The sequence below is a fragment of the Trachypithecus francoisi genome, unplaced genomic scaffold (genome assembly GCF_009764315.1).
Source record: "Trachypithecus francoisi isolate TF-2019V2 unplaced genomic scaffold, Tfra_2.0 Lachesis_group12, whole genome shotgun sequence".
NCBI lineage: Eukaryota > Metazoa > Chordata > Mammalia > Primates > Cercopithecidae > Trachypithecus > Trachypithecus francoisi.
Window position 1 is genome coordinate 7,897,124 of NW_022681457.1, and position 19,496 is coordinate 7,916,619.

General features: G+C 42.5%; 2 protein-coding genes across 6 annotated transcripts in view; one reads left to right on the plus strand and one right to left on the minus strand.

Moving 5' to 3' along the window:
- Positions 1-19,496, plus strand: part of LOC117093612 (zinc finger protein 813-like) — a 361,257-nt gene that overhangs the window by 213,284 nt on the left and 128,477 nt on the right. The window lies entirely within an intron of this gene.
- LOC117093610 (zinc finger protein 83-like) overlaps positions 1-19,496 on the minus strand; it is a 241,235-nt gene that overhangs the window by 191,773 nt on the left and 29,966 nt on the right. Inside the window, exon 4 of one of the 2 annotated variants that reach the window (XR_004441177.1) lies at positions 11,168-11,202. Coding sequence is in view for 1 of the 2 variants with exons in the window: in XM_033228958.1 (XP_033084849.1) it covers positions 12,586-14,861 (2,276 nt within the window). In the remaining variant the exon portion in view is untranslated. Of the gene's footprint in view, positions 11,203-12,123; positions 14,862-19,496 lie in introns of those variants that run through there. The other variant, XM_033228958.1, reaches the window with a different exon arrangement.

Consider the following 19,496-nt stretch of genomic DNA (forward strand, 5'->3'; position numbering starts at 1 on the left):
TTGCTTTTACTGTACCATCTATCAATAGTCTGGAGGCTGCAGCTTGTTATCAATGGAGAGTACTTACTCAGAGAATGCTGAATAGCCCTACAGTCTGCCAGCTTTATGTTGGGCAAGTGCTTTCACCAGTTTGAGCCCGATTTCCCCAGGCCTATATTCTTCATTATATTGATGATATTTTAATTGCTGCCCCCACTGATAAAGAAGTAATTGACTGTTATCAAAGTTTGAGCCTCCATGTTACAGAGGCTGGATTACACATCGCTCAGGATAAAATTCAACAGACCACCCCTGTTCAATATTTAGGTCGATAATGTATTCAACCTCAAAAAGTTCAAATTAGGAGAGATTCTTGACTTCCAAAAACTTTTGTGTAACATTAATTATTCAAGACCTACTTCAGGTATCCAAACTATGTGCTGTCTAACTTGTTTTCTATGCTGCGGGGAGATTCCAATCTCTGCATCCCAGGACTTTGACCCCTGAGGCTTCACTAGAACTGGAATTCATAGAGGAAAGAATCCAGGCCGCCCAGTTATCTAGAGTACAGCCATCTCAGCCTTTTCAGCTTCTGGTTTTCACTTCATTACACTCTCCTACTGGACTGATAGTTCAACATCATGATTTAGGGGAGTGGTGTTTTCTTCCTCATTCTGTGTCAAAAACTTTGTCTGTTTATCTAGACCAAATGGCCACTCAAGTTGGAGAAGCTCAGTGTAGAATACTTAAAATTTCCAGATTTGATCTGAATTTAACTGTGGCTCCTTTAAATCGGCTCAAAGTTCAAGCCGCCTTTCAATATTCCATACTGTAGCAAATTCACTTGGCTGATTTTATTGGTGTTATTGATAATCATTATCCAAAGAACAAATTGTTTGATTTTATAAAAATGACATCTTAACCAAAGATCAGCCCACTCCTGAGGCCGTTACAGTGTTCATTGACGGCTCCAGTAATGGCAATGCTGGTTATGTGGGTCCTGCAGACAAGCTTATTTCTACCCCTTATACCTCTGCTTAAAAGGCAGAGTTAATTGCTGTCATTATTGCCTTACAGGATTTTCCTAATCCTTTCAATATTGTCTCTGACTCTGCTTATGTTGTGCATGCCACTAAAAATATAGAAACTGCTATTATCAAACATATTGATAATTCTGAATTGGCTTTTTTAGCTTCAAGGTTACAACAGGCGGTTCGCCAACGTAGACACCCTTTCTATATTATGCATATTAGATCTCATACCACTTGACCAGGACCCGTGTCTGCCGGTAACCATAAAGTTGAGTGTTTGGTCTCTTTTGCAACCCACGAAGCTCAGGAGTTCTGTAATCTCACTCACGTCAATGCTGCTGGATTAAAAGATAAATTTGCTCTTACCTGGAAAACAGGCTAAGCTTATTGTTCACAGCTGTCCTCAGTGCCAAGTTTTTGTACTTCCAAATCAGGAACCTGGCGTTCATCCCAGAGGCCTAAGTCCTAATGATTTATGGCAAATGGATGTGACCCATGTTATCTCCTTTGGCAGACTGACATACGTTCATGTCTCTGTAGGTACCTTCTCAGGTTTTATCTGGGCTACCTGCCAAACAGGGGAAGGCATGGCTCATGTTAAAAAAAAAAAAAAATCTGGCCCGGCGCGGTGGCTCAAGCCTGTAATCCCAGCACTTTGGGAGGCTGAGACGGGCGGATCACGAGGTCAGGAGATCGAGACCATCCTGGCTAACATGGTGAAACCCTGTCTCTACTAAAAAATACGAAAAACTAGCCGGGCGACGAGGCGGGCGCCTGTAGTCCCAGCTACTCGGGAGGCTGAGGCAGGAGAATGGCATAAACCCGGGAGGCGGAGCTTGCAGTGAGCTGAGATCCGGCCACTGCACTCCAGCCTGGGTGGCAGAGCAAGACTCCGTCTCAAAAAAAAAAAAAAAAATCTGTATTCTTGCTTTGCAATGATGGGGCTTCCATATCAAATAAATACAGAAAAGCCCCTGGATATGTTAGTAAGGCTTTTGATTTATTTAAGCAACAGCAGGGAATTTCCCATATTACTGGAATCCCTTACAGCCCTCAGGGACAGGCTGTGGTGGGACGGGCCAATCGTACTTTAAAAACCCGATTATCCAAACAGCTTGAACAAAAAAAGCATAATTTAATTACCCCCCATTCCCAAATACGTTTGGTATTGTTTACTTTAAATTTTTAAAATGTTCCTAAAGATAATAATCTAACTGCAGCCGAACACCATTATAAAGGCAAAAAATTCCATCCTGGCTAACACGGTGAAACCCCGTCTCTACTAAAAAATACAAAAAACTAGCCGGGCGAGGTGGCGGGCGCCTGTAGTCCCAGCTACTCGGGAGGCTGAGACAGGAGAATGGCTGGAACCCGGGAGGTGGAGCTTGCAGTGAGCTGAGATCCGGCCACTGCACTCCAGCCTGGGCGACAGAGGGAGACTCTGTCTCAAATAAATAAATAAATAAATAAATAAATAAAGGCAAAAAATTCTCCCTAAACGAAGGCAAGCAAGTGTTATGGAAAAACTCCCAAACCAATACCTGAGAACCTGGCACCATTATAACGTGGGGGAACGGATATGCTTGTTTCACCCGGAGATCATCAATCCCCTCTCTGGATACCCACCCGGAGACTCAAGCTTCATGTGAGTACTGATGACGAAAACCACAGGGAAAAGGCATCCACGTCACAAACCGCCCTCAGACGTGGTGAGATCCGTGCCAACTCCTTAGAAGCTGGCACACCAAGTCACAATAGGTCTAATTCAATCCCCCCAATGACAATGGAGACCCATGTAACTAATCCCACTTCTCCTGATTACCTTTCTTTTTCTCCTTACAAACCTAAAAATCTTGCCATTTCCATTAGCCTGAAAATAACATGCCTCTGTTCTTCTCTTCCTCCTTCACACTCAATCTCACCTACAATAGGTTTTATTTAATGCTTCTCCTCCTTATATTTTCTGTCTCACCAGTTTCCTCTCACACCCGATTTACCTGCTGCACAAAATTATTCTTATGGGGATTATGTGCCTTTTCCTCCACTTATTCGATCTTTCACGTCGGCCTGCTGATCTCCCTGGGAACAAAGAGACAGCCCGCTGCATTGCAGGCTGCTAGCCAGATCCCGCAATACATAAACACACAAAAAAACAGCTATGCTAATTAAAAGAGGAACCAGAAGAAAAAAAATTACAAAAAGAGAAGAAAAGCGAAGGGGTGGCCTGCCCCTCCACACCTGTGGGTGTTTCTCATTAGGTGGAAACAAAAGACTTGAGAAAAGGAATAAAACAGAGACAAAGTATAGAGAAAGAAAAGCGGGGCCCAGGGGACCTGCGCTCAGCTTACAGAGGACCCACACCGGCACCGGTCTCTGAGTTCCCTCAGTATTTATTGATAATTATCTTTACCATCAAAAAGATAAGGGAGTGGCTGGACAATAGGATCATTGTAGGGAGGAAATCAGCAGTAAGACATATGAACAAAAAATCCTTGTAACATGAATAAGTTTAAAGGAAAATGCTGTGCCTTGAGATGCATATGCGAACATCTCCATAAACCTTTTAGCAGTATTGCTCCAGCAAGCCCCACCTTATTCCTAAAGGTGGTTTTCTCCTTGCTCAGTAAACAAAACACACAATGGGTTTTACCTGGAGATGTTCCATTGCCCAGGGAGGGGCAGGAGACAAATGTTTTTCTCTTTCTTGAGATTTAAGAGAATGGTGATGACCTTTAACCATAAGCAGCCTTTAGGCACTTGTTTAACAAAGCACATTCTGCACAGCCCAAAATCCTTTTAACCTTAAATCACCTTCACACATGTCTCTTGCAAGGACAAAGTTGAAGGTAAGGTCACAGATTAACAGCATCTCAAATACAGAACTAAATGGAGTCTTTTATGTCTACTTCCTTCTATATAGACATGGTAACAAACTGATCTCTCGTTCTTTTCCCCACACAAAAGCACTTTTAATATTCCTTTTATCACATTCAATGTAGTAACAGAGACTCAGTCACTTCTTACCCTACTTCACTTCCCCACTTCCCACCCCATCCATGAAAAGGGAAGGGGGGATCCACAACTAATGAGTTAAGTCACTGTCCTCTGGCTGAAGAGGGGTTGCAAAGGGAAGCTCATCTCCAACACCATAATTATAAAAGGCACCACACTTAGACACAGGAGTCTTGTAACCCTCATTCTCGTCTGCATAATTTAAACTAATTTTACATTAATTACATTATAAACAGAGGAAGCAACATGTCATCACTTCATCATCACATCCAATCAACTCACCGCACATCTGCACCCAGGGTTCCCTTCATCTTCATCACTGCTTCCCTCCCTCATTCTGTACATAGCTCTCATTCTCACCTTCTCTGAAACTAGAATAGACTGGCATGGTGGCACATGCCTGTCATCTGACTACGTGAGAGGCTAATGTGGGGATCAGTTGAGGCCACACATTTGAGGCTGCTGTAAACTAAAATTGTGCCATTGCACTCCAGACTGGGCCCCAGAGTGACACCTGTCTCTTAAAAAAACAGTTTGGAGTCAGAGACATATTGACTCACTAGCATAACTTCAAACGTATTACAAAATCAGATACAAAATATCTCCCCTAGTTTGTTTCCTTTTCTAGAATTTACCAGATACCAGTGCACATTAATGAATGACTTTCATATATAGATTTTTCTGATCAGGTTTACAAAGAGCTAAACGTTCATCCAGGTGTGGTCTCTAAACAATCCCTGCTGCCCAACATCACTGACAGCACGGGACGCTCACCCCATCTCCATCCATGTCTGGTGTGAGCCCTTCCCAGGCCCATGCCCAGTGCAGCTTCTTCCCAAGCTCATTCACTAGGTTATAGGAGATGGAATTTAAGTGACGATGACAAGGACTGAGAAAAGTCTTGGTTGAGTGCTGAAAGAGATCAAATGAAAAGACTAAAAGGCAGAAATGAAGTCCACAGGCAAACAACCCAGGCGGCGCCCTGACAGCCCGGGCGGCGCCCTGAGCCTAGTTAAAGATCGACCCCGGACCTAACCGATTAAGGTTATCTATAGACTCCAGACATTGTAAGGACAAACGTTGTGAAAGTCTCTGTCCTGCTCTAATTACCAGTGTCTGCCACATATCTTAGTCCTGGGCCCAGTACAAACACAATCCTCTATTTTTTCCCAACTTCCTGAGCCCAACACAAATACATCCCCCTCCCCACACATCTCAGAAACACCACCTAGAGAGCCCCTGATAAAGTCACAACCATTTGTAGTTTTACTAAATGGACGGGAACAAATAGAAACTGTTAATTGTATTAACCAAATTACCAGTTGTGATGCTGCAACCAAAAGAATTCCTTTGTACCTCTGTAACCTTACATATCCTGTATGCATCGGGTTATAAAAAGCGGGCACATGCATCATTCAAGGCCCTCTTGTATGTTGTGGAATGGAGGGACCAAGTTCGAACTTGCATTAAAGATCCTTGCCGCTTGGCTTTGACTCTGGACTCTGGTGGTCTTCTTCGGGGAACAAACGGTCTGGGCATAACAGTGCCAGCAAATGTGTGAGGCAGGATGCTTCAGACTCAGAGAAGACTGGCTACTACAATATCTGGCATTTCAGAAAGGAAAGAGACAGCGGAATCCACTGAGGAATATCACTCACCTGAGGAAGAGCCATCCCTGGATCCTTTTCTTTGCTCTTCTTGGTGGCTTCCTCACATGAGTCTTTGGAAATCAATCCTTTAGTCAAAAAATATGAGATTTAAGTTTTAGAAATCACTCCCTCCTTTCCTGTGACAAAACTCACACAGGGGAGACCTAACCCGGGAGAAAGATGGTCCTCTGCTGCCCACTGCACCAGAGATCATGCAGAGACCAGAAAGTGGCACAGGAGGACATACAAGGGTAATTTTGACCCATTTCCAGATCTTGCTCCCTCTTGGAAAAGTCCACTCACACACTGAAGCAGGGCACAGATCTTCAGGGCACAGATCTGGCCCTAACCAAACTCCATGCAGAGCGCAGCCCCCTCACCTCCCTGTGGATCACAGGCTGATCTCAGCTCTCAACATGGAGGAAACTGCCTTGACATTCAATGCTGGAGACAGATGAGAATCACCTGTGTCATTGTAGGTATTGTTGAGGGTGGATCCCATACTGTGAAAATAGCAATCTCTGATAAAACAGCATAAAAGATGTATTTGCAAAACATCTGAGAACCCTAATGTGAAGCCAAGTTTGGGCTCCACTCAGAGGGCACCAGCCCAGCACAGCCCCAACTTCTGGCTCTGCTCTCTGCTTAGAGACTTGTTCTCACCAGGATCCAGTGAACAGTGAAGGAGCAAAAAGAATCACACAGAACAGGCAACATGGACCAGAGGTGGGGGTGAAAGTGGAGCTGTCATGACAAATGGGGGGGCTGTGGGAGACCACAAAGTTCTCCATAGTAAAAGTGATGTCAGAACAAAGACTTGGGAAAGAAACGCTGCTTGTCACTTACAGCTGAGTGCCCAGAGAGTCCTAGGCAGAGGGACAGCACAGGTGAAGGCCCTGAGGTGGGAGAAACCTCAGCCCCAGAAAAAGGAAAGAGGCCTGCATGGCTGGAGCAGAGAAAGCAAGGAGGACGCAGGCAAGAGATGAGGTCAGAGGGGTCCTGGGAGCACAGATCCATAGGGATGAGGCCTTGAAACATTTTTCCCCCACACTTCAAAAGAATTTTGGAAATGATGTATTTTCTCACTCCTTTTATGTATACATGCAAATTTCTCTTTACAGTATAAATTACAACACTTACAAATAATGTAATTTATCTCCCATACTTAAAATACATGCTGTCAAGTTTGGCTAAACTTCCAGAAGTAAACTGTCACCCTCATCTGAAACACATAGGACAGTAAGGGAATTTGTCTGGGGGTTTAGGAAGTCATTTATGGACACAGGAAGGTGGAGATGCCTGTTTCATGTCCCTACAGAGAGCTCAGTAGACAACTGGACACAGGATTTTAGAGCTCAGGGGAGCGGCCTGCAGGGGACATGGGTAGGTGGGTTAAAGCTGTGAGACGAGATAACACCCACTGCCACAGGTCTCCCTTCCTCATCTCTCTCTTTCTCTTTTTTTTTTTTTTTTTTTTTTGAGACGGAGTCTCGCTATTGTCGCCCAGGCTGGAGTGCAGTGGCTGGATCTCAGCTCACTGCAAGCTCCACCTCCCGGGTTTACACCATTCTCCTGCCTCAGCCTCCCGAGTAGCTGGGACTACAGGCGCCCGCCACCTCGCCCGGCTAGTTTTTTGTATTTTTTAGTAGAGACGGGGTTTCACCGTGTTAGCCAGGATGGTCTCGATCTCCTGACCTCGTGATCCGCCCGTCTCGGCCTCCCAAAGTGCTGGGATTACAGGCTTGAGCCACCGCGCCAGGTCCGAAACTAAACACAATTGTGAACACATAGCTACAGGTGTTTAAAACAGTGAAAGAGAGGCAGCGGTACAAATCAGATCTGAGCAAACGTTTTCTTCATGAACTCATGGGCTCTGCTGGAAAAAGGTTCCAAGTCAATCTAGCCCATCCTTCAACATCTGCAAAGAATATTATGGACCAGAGGAACTTGAGGGGAACATTTACTTAGAAGCTCACAGCTCACTATTTAATCAGATGTCATAAAGAAAGAAAATGGAATAATAGGTTACCTGAACTAAATTTTGATGTTAGCATAAAGAAAAAGTTCCTTGATATCTTTATCAAGTACACATTAAAACAACCTAAAATCATTTATCAGGTACTAGAAAATGTTTCCAGTATATGATACAGACTAGAAAGCATGCAGTCCTCAATGAAAACGGAACACAATAAATTTCAGAGAAAAACTATTATAATAGGTTAAAATATATATATATATATAAATGTGGGGTCAAAGTAGAAAATTTTGAGCACATGTTATATTTGGAAAACAATGATGTGAGCTCATAAGATTCTACCAAAGCTTATTTGAGAAGCAGTTTTTCATTTTAGATGGAATCTCACTCTGTTGCCCAGTTGGAGTGGGGTTGCATGCTCTTGGCTCACTGCAACCTCCCCCTCCCGAATTCAAGCCATTCTCCTGCCTCAGCTTCCAGAGTAGCGGGATTACACTCACTCACCAACAAACCAAGCTAATTTCTATATTTTAGTCGAGACGAGGATTCACCATGTTAGCCAGGCTGTTCTCAAATACCTGACCTCAGGTGACCCGCCCGCCATGGCCTCCCAAAGTGCTGGGATTACAGGCGTGAGCCACAGCACCTGGCCTATTTTTCTTTTTTTAATTAAGAAACAAGCCAGGCGTGGTGGCTCATGCCTGCAATCCCAACACTTTGGGAGGCCGATGCGGCTGGATCGCTTCAGCCCTGGAGTTCGAGACCATCTTGGGCAACATGGTGAAAACCCATTTCTACCAGGAACACAAAATTTTGCCTGGTGCAGTGGCATGCGACTGCGGTCCCAGCAACTTTGAAGGCTGAGATGGAAGGATCCCTTGAACCCAGGAGGTTGAAGCTGCAGTGAGCTCTGATCCTGTCACTGCTCTCCTTCCTGGGCAACAGAATGAGACCCATCTTTAATAGAAATGAAGAAAAAGGAAACACATGCGTCCTGGGTCTGGGGACAGGGGCAATCTAAGGCCAAATAACACGAACCTAGGAGGTCCTGACGATGTGTACCTGTGGTGTTGAGGCTGCAGTTTGGTTTCACACATTTTACAGACACACGAGACAGCAATCAGTACATATAACACATACATTGGTCCGGTCTGGAAAGGTGTAATAACTGGAATTGGCGAGTTTCTGGGTCACAGGTAGACAACAAATGATCACATTCCTTGAGTCTTTGATCAGCAGCCTTTCACTAAATACACAATTTATATTTCAGAGGGGGAGGAGGAACAGTCACTTACGCCTCAGCTGACTCAGTGACTGGCATTTTTACATAAACAATAGGACAGGGGAAGCAATCAGATAGACATTTGTCGCAGGTGTGCAGAGGGATGGTTCTGTCCCATATCTGTGGAGATAAGGTATCAGTTTATTTTTTATTTTTATTTTTTTTTTTTTTTTTTTTTTTTTTTTGAGACGGAGTCTCGCTCTGTCGCCCAGGCTGGAGTGCAGTGGCGGATCTCAGCTCACTGCAAGCTCCGCCTCCCGGGTTTACGCCATTCTCTCGCCTCAGCCTCCCGAGTAGCTGGGACTACAGGCGCCCGCCATCTCGCCCAGCTAATTTTTTGTATATTTTAGTAGAGACGGGGTTTCACCGTGTTAGCCAGGATGGTCTCGAGGTATCAGTTTATACTGCCAGAGTGAAATTCAACAGAACTATTTTAGGGTGGAGATCTTGAGGCTCCCAGTTTGTGAGGGGCGTATGTAGCTTTAAAAAAAAATCTTTGTAACTATCTTGTTTAGGAATAAAACAGAAGGCAGGTTTGTCTGACGCAGTTCTCAGACTGACTTTTCTCTTTGGCTTAGTAATTTTGAATTTCCTTTCACAAGCTTGTGACAGCCATAACGCTGTGACTTGCTGATACTGTTTTATATACTTTTATATGAAAGGTTTCACATATTTATTACTGAACCCAGCCAACCAAGGTGTTCATAACAGATCCAGGGAGAAAAAATACATTCTCAATAGAACATGTCCAACTTTCTAGGGGTGATATTTTCAGCTTGATATGGTAACGTGATAGTGATCTTCAGACAGCACAAATACGTGTGCCATCTCACATGCAATTCCTTATACACACAGCTTGGCTCTTCTAAAATGTCTCATTTTACAGTAGTACCTGATTTTACTACCAGTTTTCATCTGAATCCATTGGGGAATAAGAGGATTTTGCTTTTGTTTCTTAGCCACGAATCATGTAATCCTGAAAGTCTTGTGAGAAGACATGCCAAGAAGTGGAGTCAAGCACACACCATGATGGTGGAGAGAAGAAAGGGGCCAAACCTTTTTTTTTTCTTAGAGTTTCACTGTTGTTGCTCAGTCTAGAGTCCAATGGTGCCATCTCAGTTCACTGCAACCTCAGCCTCCCAGGTTCAAATGATTCTCCTGTCTCAGACCCTGAGTAGCTGTGATAACAGGTGACAGCCACCATGCCCAGCTAATTGTTATATTTTCAGTAGAGACAGGGATTCACCATGTTATCCAGGCTGGTCTCAAACTCCTAACTACTGTTTCTGCTGCTAGCTGTCAGTCCTTTTCATTGCAACATGAACAACATTTATTTTTGTCTGTAAAACTAATGTGGATGGTCTGCCTGCTGCTCCATGCATCACTTTCTACATTGTCTTCTCCCGACTTAAAATGAGTTATCTATTTACAAACTAGTGATTTATTTTGAGCATCATCCCCATACTTTTCATAAAGCATCAATGATTTCATTGTCAGTCTACCTGAACTTCACTGTATTCATTTTTTGAGACACTATCTCTCTCAGTTACCCACACTGGAGTACAGTAGCATGATCATCACTCCCTGTAGCTTCAACCTCCCAGACTCAAGCCGTCCTCCCACTGCAGACTCCACAGAAGCTGAACCAGCAGACATGTGCCAACATGCTCAGCTAATCTTTGTATTTTTGTAGAGAAGGGGGTTCATCATTCTTCCCAGGCTGTTCTTGAATACCAGGGCTCACATGACCCAACTATCTCGGCCTCTGAAAGTGCTGGGATTACAGGCCTGAACAACTGCATCTGATCTCATCATAAATTTGATGTTTCTTCTTATTTCAATTTTGCAGAATTATGTTCAGTTATGCAGAATTATGTTGCTTTAAGTTTCTTTTCAGACTCATGTCTTACCCTTCTGAGTGCCTCAAACTAGACCCTGTTCAGACATTATAACAGATTTGTATCAGTTTATATTGGTGCAAAAAATGTGACATTCATGCACAATTTTCTTATGTTTTTTCCACAATTTTCTTATGTTTTTTCCCCTGAACTTCATGAAGATCCCTTGTACTAGCAAACTGTATTCAAGAGGATATAAAAAGGATTGTAGATATTCAAGTGCCACTTATTTCTGAGATGCAAGGATGGTTCAACATATTTTAAGCAAATCAATGTGATATACCACTTGAACAGAATGAAAGATGAAAATCACGTCATCTCAATAGATGGAGAAAAAGCAATTCACAAAATCCAACATCCAGTCATCATGGAAATCCTAAACAAAATAGATACAGAAGGAAATTTACTTCAACAATACAAAGACCATCCATGAAATGACCGCAGTGGAAATAACCAATCAAGGAAAAAGGAATACTTTTCCTGTAGGATCTCAGATGATGCAAGAATGCCTTCACCCCTTCTATTCAGTAAATACTGGTTGTCCTAGCCAGAGCAATGAAATAGTAAAAGAAATCAAACAAATCCAAAACAGAAAGAAAGAAGCAAAGTTCTATTTGTTTGTAGAAGACATGATCTTCTGTGAAGAAAATCACAAAGTTTCAAGCAAAATACAACTGGAACTAATACATTCAGTGTATTTGCAGAATAAAATAACAGCACCAAAAATTAGGTGAATTTCCATACGTTAACAATAAACAATTAAAAAAATTAAAACACTTCCATTTGCTAGAGAATTTAAAGTCAGAAATACTTAGGAATAAACATAAAATTTGAGAAGTTTGTACCTTAAAATCTACAAACATTGATCAGAATGATTAAAAACATGTATAGATATACAACCGTTATTGATTGGAAAAATTAATATTCCTGGTTATATAACTGAATGTTATTTAGATTCAACACAATACCCATTAAATTCCCTATAACTTTTTGTTAAAGAAACCAAAAACAGGCCAGGAACGGTGGCTCACGCTTGTAATCTCAGCAATTTGGGAGGTGGAGGTGGGTGGATCATCAGGTTAGAGGATCAAGACCATCCTAGCTAACACGGTGAAACCCAGTCTCTAGTAAAAATTAAAAAAATTACCCAGGTATGGTGGCACACAACTTTAGTCCTAGCTACTCTGGAGACTGAGGCAGGAGAATCACTTGAACCTGGGAGGTGGAAGTTCCAGTGAGCTGAGATCATGCCAATGCACTCCAGCCAGGGTGACAGAGCAAGACTCCATCAAAAAAAAAAAAAAAAAGGTAAAGAAAAGACAGGCTGAAAAAAGTGGTACACGTCTCTTGGCCAGGCTGTTCTCAAACTCCTGACCTCCAGTGAGTTACCTGTCTTGGCCTCTCAAAGTGCTGGATTACAGGCAAAAGGTTTCTCTTCAGCATGAGTTTGCTGATGAACCACAATATATGAACGATGTCTGAAAAATTTGCCACATTTATTACACTTGTAAGATCTCTCTTCATTACAGATTCTCCAAAGATTTGCAATGATTATAGCATTACTGAAAACTTTGTGACAATCATTACATTAGTCAAGTTTCCCTATACCATGGATTACTTGATGGTGAATAAGTGGTGACTGCCCACTAAAGGCTCTGCCACATTCATTGCACTTGTAAGGTTTCTCTCCAGTGTGAATTCTAGTGTGTTTTGCCAGGTGTGAATCACTCCCAAAAGTCTTGTCCCAAACCTTACATTTCTATGGTTTCTTTCCAGTATGAATTATCCTATGTCTTTCAAGCTGTGATTTGCAACTGAAAACTTTGTCACATTCTTCACATTTGTAAAATTTCTCTGCAATATGAAGTCTATGATGACTTGCAAGGTGTGATTGTTGATTAAAATCCATGCCACATTCATTACACTTGTAAGGTTTCTCTCCAGTATGAAGTCTATGACGGTGTAGAAGAAATGACATCTGATTGAAGGTCTTGTCACACTCATTACACTTGTAAAATTTCTTTCCAGTATGTACTCTCTGATGTTGTGCAAGATGTCCTTGTTGATTAAAACCCTTGCCACATTCATTACACTTGTAAGGTTTCTCTCCAGTATGAATTGCCTTATGAATTACAAGGCCTGAATTTCTAGTGAAGGTCTTGCCACACTCATTACACTTGTAAGGTTTCTCTCCAGTATGATATCTACGATGGCTTACAAGGGATGATATCCGATGGAAGGTCTTGCCACACTCATTACACTTGTAAGGTTTCTCTCCAGTATGAACTCTCTGATGTTGTGCCAGGTGTGAATCACTCCAGAAAGCCTTGTCACAAACCTTACAATAGTATGGTTTCTCTCCAGTATGAATCCTCCTATGTCTTTCCAGGTGTGATTTACGACTGAAAACTTTCTCACATTCTTCACATTTGTAACATTTATGAGGTTTCTCTCCAGTATGACGTTTATGGTGACATGCAAGGTTTGCTTTTATACTGAAAACCTTGCCACATTCATTACATGTGTAAGGTTTCTCTCCAGTGTGAACTCTCTGATGTTGTGCCAGGTGTGAATCCCTTTGGAAAGTCTTGTCACAAACCTTACATTTATATGGTTTCTCTCCAGTATGAATCTTCCTATGTCTTTCGAGGTGTGATTTGCGACTGAAATCTTTGTCACATTCTTCACATTTGTAAGGTTTCTCTCCAGTATGAACTCTACGATGTCCTGCAAGGGTTGATCGTTGATTAAAAAACTTGCCACATTCATTACACTTGTAAGGTTTCTCTCCAGTGTGAATTATACTATGTATTGCCAAGTATGAATTACACGCAAAAGCCTTGTCACAAACATTACATTTGTATGGTTTCTCTCCAGTATGAATTCTCCTATGTCTTTCAAGGTGTGATTTGCGACTGAAAACTTTATTGCATTCTTCACATTTGTAAGGTTTCTCTCCAGTATGAAGTCTATGATGGTAGGCAAGGGTTGAGCGTTGATTGAAAAACTTGCCACATTCAATACACTTGTAAGGTTTCTCTCCAGTGTGAATTGTAGTATGTATTGCCAGGTATGAATTACACACGAAAGCCTTGTCACAAACCTTACATTTATATGGTTTTTCTCCAGTATGCATCTTCCCATGTCTTTCAAGATATGATTTGTGACTGAAAAGTTTGTCACATTCTTCACATTTGTAAGATTTATCTCCAGTATGAATTCTCCTATGTCTTTCAAGGTGTGATTTGCGACTGAAAACTTTGTCACATTCTTCACATTCATAAGGTTTCTCTCCAGTATGAAGTGCTTTGTGAATGAAGAGGGATGAATTGTGACTGAAGGTCTTGCTGCACTCATTACACTTGTAAGGTTTCTCACCAATGTGACATCTACTATGGCATGCAAGGTATCGCTTCTGATTAAAGAGCTTGCCACATACATCACATTTATATTGTTTCTCTCCTAAATGGATTATCTGATGTTTTTTAAAGAGTGAGCTACAATTGAAGGCTTTGCTGCTCTCAACGTATTGGAAAGATTTTTCTCTCATGTTTACATTCCATTTTTTTCTGAGTAATGAAGAATGAAAGGAATTATTCCCATACTTATTAGAAATGTGGGTTTTGGGCCTAAAAGAAATTCTTTGGGATGTTGAAACTGAGGAAGCATTGTTGATAGACTTCTCCACTTGATTATCAATTTTCCCTTTGGGCTGAAATATACACAGTTCAGGCAGATGCGAATGAAAGCTTGATCCAAGCTGATCTTTAATAGGCTTGTTTCCAGCAAGCATTTGATCACACCGGTCTGTACTACCTGTCAACTTTTTCATTTCTGTCATGGGTGCTTCATGGTCATTTGTTTCATCTTCTGGCCACTGAAAAACAAAGTCATGAATATCTGTTGCAATTTCCTGGAAGCAACATTCTCCAATGTGATGACTTGCTTGTCTTTGCAATGTCCCTTTGTGGATCACTTCTGTATTGCCTTGCCCTGTTGATGACAATGTCTTCATCACGCATTTGGAAGAGATATCTGCAAAATATAAACACCAATAGGTTTCCAATTAAGTACAGATGGTATATAATACTGAAATATGTAACTATGACACAAAAAACAATACTTATTTTAAACTTCCCGAACTTGAGCTTCAAAGTTTAGGAACACAAAAGGAGTAAGATTCTTTAATAAATAAAGGGTGATTCCATGTACTTCAAATCATTTCTGTGGAAGCCATTTCCAATATTATTGACAAAACACTGACAGGCCACAAACATGCATAAGCCTAAAGTAAGGAGTGTTTTTCCACTGACACTCTAAAGTGTATCACACTGTGCAAAAAGCGTATCAGTGTCACATCAAAAAAGAAAATATATATATATATATATATATTTTTTTTTGAGACGGAGTCTGGCTCTGTCTCCCAGGCTGGAGTGCAGTGGCCGGATCTCAGCTCACTGCAAGCTCCACCTCCCGGGTTTACGCCATTCTCCTGCCTCAGCCTCCGGAGTAGCTGGGACTACAGGCGCCTGCCACCTCCCCCGGCTAGTTTTTTGTATCTTTTAGTAGAGACGGGGTTTCACCATGTTAACCAGGATGGTCTCGATCTCCTGACCTCGTGATCTGCCCGTCTCGGCCTCCCAAAGTGCTGGGATTACAGCCTTGAGCCACCGCACCCGGCCAAAATATATATTGATATTTACAGCATATTTAGTATATACAAATAACTGCTAAAAAAACAGACAATATACTATATTGGTAAATAATTCACAACAAGTTGTTGTAAGGATAGTCAAGATCAATTGAAATTCTATGTTGTCAAACAATCATGGCATTGACAAAATAACAAAAGATTACAAAAATTAGCCAGGTATGGTGGCCCACACCTGTATTCCCAGCTTCTCCGGAGGCTGAGGTACAAGAATTGCGTTAAGCCAAGATGCAAAGGTTGCAGTGAGCCAACATCACACACTGCACTCCAGCCTGGGTGTCAAAGTGAGACTCCATCCCAAAAAGCAAAAAAAAAGGCAGGGGGTGGTGCCTCACACCTGTAATCCCAGTACTTTGGGAGGCCTAGGCAGGCGGATCACCTCAAGTCAGGAGTTCAACCAGCCTGGCCAACATGACAAAACCCTGTCTCTACTAAAAATACAAAAACTAGCTGGTCATAGTCCCAGGTGCCTGTAATCCTAGGTACTTGGGAGGCTGAGACAGGATAATCACTTGAACTCAAGAGACAAAGATTGTGGTAAGCTGAGATCATGCCACTGCACTCCATCCTGGGCAACAGAGTAAGACTCTGTCTCAAAAAAAATAAAATGTTAATACCATATTTTTCTGAATAACTGTTACAAAATTAACTATATCCATGAGTAACAGGCATGTTGTGACTTTTTTTTTTGTTTTTAGTATTTTTATTTTTTTGAGATGGAGTCTCACTGTCACCCAGGCTGTAGATCTTGGCTTACTGCAACCTCTGCCTCCTGGGTTCAAGTGAGTCTCTTGCCTCAGCCTCCTGAGCACCTGGGATTACAGGCACTTGCCACCATGCCCCTCACCTAATTTTTTTTTTTTTTTTGAGGCAGAGTCTTGCTCTGTCGCCCAGACTGGAGTGCAGTGGCGTGATCTTAGCTCACTGCAAGCTCCGCTTCCCAGGTTCATGCCATTCTCCCACCTCAGCCTCCCAAGCAGCCGGGACTACAGGTGCCTGCCACCATACCTGGCTAATTTTTTGTATTTTTAGTAGAGATGGGGTTTCACCATGTAAGTGAGGATGGTCTCAATCTCCTGACCCTGTGATCCACCCACCCTGGCATCCCAGTGTTGGGATTACAGGTGTGAGCTACCATGCCCAGCCCACTAATTTTTGTATTTTTAGTAGAGATGGGGTTTCACCATTTGGCCAGGCTGGTCTCAAACTCCTGACCTCAGGTGATCCACATGTCTTGGCTTCCCAAAGTCCTGGGATTAGAGGCATGAGCCACTGCACCTAGTGCCACTTGGTGACATTAACGAGTAGAGTGTGTCAGTTATATTGCATACCACATACCGAAAAGTCACTTGTAAAATCATAAAAATCAATTAATCAAATATTGTAACCCATTATAAAACAAGCAAGAAAATAATAAGTAGATTTATAAGGCTGAAGAATTCTAAACAATTCCCTCTTAAGAAAAAAGCCAAAACTTGTACTTACCACCAGTACACAACATAAGACCTGAAATACATGTTAAGATCACTACCTTCTGATATATGAGGTCAAGAAAATACACAGCATTATAAAGAATAAGAATTGACTAACGACCGGGTGCTGTGACACATACCAGTAATCCCAGAACTTTGGCAGGCTGAGGCGGGTGAATCATGAGGTCAGGAGTTAAGACCAGCCTGGACAACAAGGTGAAAGCCCATCTCTACTAAAAATACAAAAAAATTAGCTGGGCATGGGGGCAGGTGCCTGTAATCCCAGCTACTTGGGAGTCTGAGGCAGGAATCGTTTGAACCCGGGAGGTGGAGGTTGCAGTGAGCCAAGATCATGCCACTGTTCTCCAGCCTGGATGACAGGATGATATTCCTTCTCAAAAAAATAAAATAAGATAAATACTTTTCAAATAAGCTTCGGTAGATTTGGTATTCTCTAATAGGATGTTCCTGCAGATGCGGAACTTGAGAGAACTGAGTCATGGGTGTTGACTACTTGTGAATAGGACTAGTGCATTTATAAAGAGATATTAAAGAGCTCATTGCCTGTTCCTCTTTCCACCATATTAAAACACAGGAGGAAGATGGCCGGGCTAAACCATGAAGAAGGCTCTCACCAGGAACTAATTTGGCTGGCACCTCGCTCTTGAATTTCCCACTTTCCAAATTCATGAGAAATAAATGTCTGTGTCTTAAGCCTCCTAGTTTAAGCTATTTCCCTTTTTGTTTGTTTTTCAGATCGAGTCATGCTCTATCACCCAGGCTGGAGTATAGTGGCACGATTCTGCTACCTCAAGTGATTCTTCCTCTTCAGTCTAGAGTTTCCCTTTGTCACCCAGGCTTGACTGTGGTGGTGTGATCTCAGCTCATTGTAACCTGCATCTCCCAGGTTCAAGTGATTCTCCTGCCTCAGCCGCCCAAGTAGCTGGGATTACAGGTGTACACCACTATGCACAGCTGATTTTTGTAGTTTTAATAGAGATGGGGTTTCACCATGTTGGCCAGGCTTGACTTGAACTCCTGACCTCAAGTGATCAACCTATCTTGGCCTCCCAAATTGCTGGGATTACAGGTGTGAGCCACTGTGTCTGGCCCATTTTTGGCATTTAGTACATTCGAGGTTTCACCATGTTGGCCAGACTGTTCTCAAACTCCTGACCTCAAGGAATCTACTGTTTCTGACAGGACAGTGAAATGACAGAGACAGGAAGAGGGACATCTCATCATCGACATCACTGAAGGTGACAAATCTTATTAAACAAAGGTAATTAAGAGTACTGTAAAACTTGCAATACTTGAAGTCATCTACTAGCATTAACATGTTTTAAAAACGTTGAGACAGGCCGGGTGCCGTGACTCATGCCAGTGATCCCAGCATTTTGGGAGGCTAAGGCTGGAGATCACAAGGTCAGGAGATCTAGACCATCCTGGCTAACAAGGTAAAACTCTGTCTCTACTAAAAAAATACAAAAAAATTATCCCAGGATGTTGGCATTCGCCTATAGTCCCAGCTACTTGGGAGGCTGAGGCAGGAGAATCGCTTGAACCTGGGAAGTGGAGGTTGCAGTGAGCCTAGATGATACCACCGCACGTTAGCCTGGGTGACAGACTAAGACTCCACCTCAAAGATTAAAAAAAAAAAAAAAAAAAAAAGGCCGGGCGCGGTGGCTCAAGCCTGTAATCCCAGCACTTTGGGAGGCCGAGACGGGCAGATCACGAGGTCAGGAGATTAAGACCATCCTGGCTAACACGGTGAAACCCCGTCTCTACTAAAAATACAAAAAAACTAGCCGGGCGAGGTGGCGGGCACCTGTAGTCCCAGCTACTCCGGAGGCTGAGGCAGGAGAATGGTGTAAACCCGGGAGGCGGAGCTTGCAGCGAGCCGAGATCCGGTCACTGCACTCCAGCCCGGGCGACAGAGCAAGACTCCGTCTCAAAACAAACAAACAAACAAAAAAACAAAAACAAACAAACAAACAAACAAAAGAAATGAAAGAAGGCTAAAGAGTAACTCCAACTCACAAACATATATAAAGTTCTCCAGTAAAGGTAAATTAAAAAAAAAAAAAAGGCAGGCCAGGCATGGTGGTTCACACCCACCTGTAATCCCAGCATTTTGGGAGGACAAGTCAAGTGGATCACCTGAGGTCAGTTCAAGACCAGCCTGGTGAACAAGCAGAAACCCTGTCTCTACTAAAAGTACAAAATTAGCTGGGTGTGGTGGCACATGCCTGTAATTCCAGCTACTCAGGAGGCTGAGGCAGGAGAATGGGTTGAACCCAGGAGTCAGAGGTTGTGGTGAGCCAAGATCACAGCACTGCACTTCAGCCTGAGTGACAAGAGCAAAACTCTGTCTCATAAATACATAATTGATTAATAAAAGGACAGATACAGAAACTGGCATAAGTGTTCCTTTTCTTCATAACTAAACTTTTTTCATATCCTTTAAAATAAAAAGGTATGAAAAAA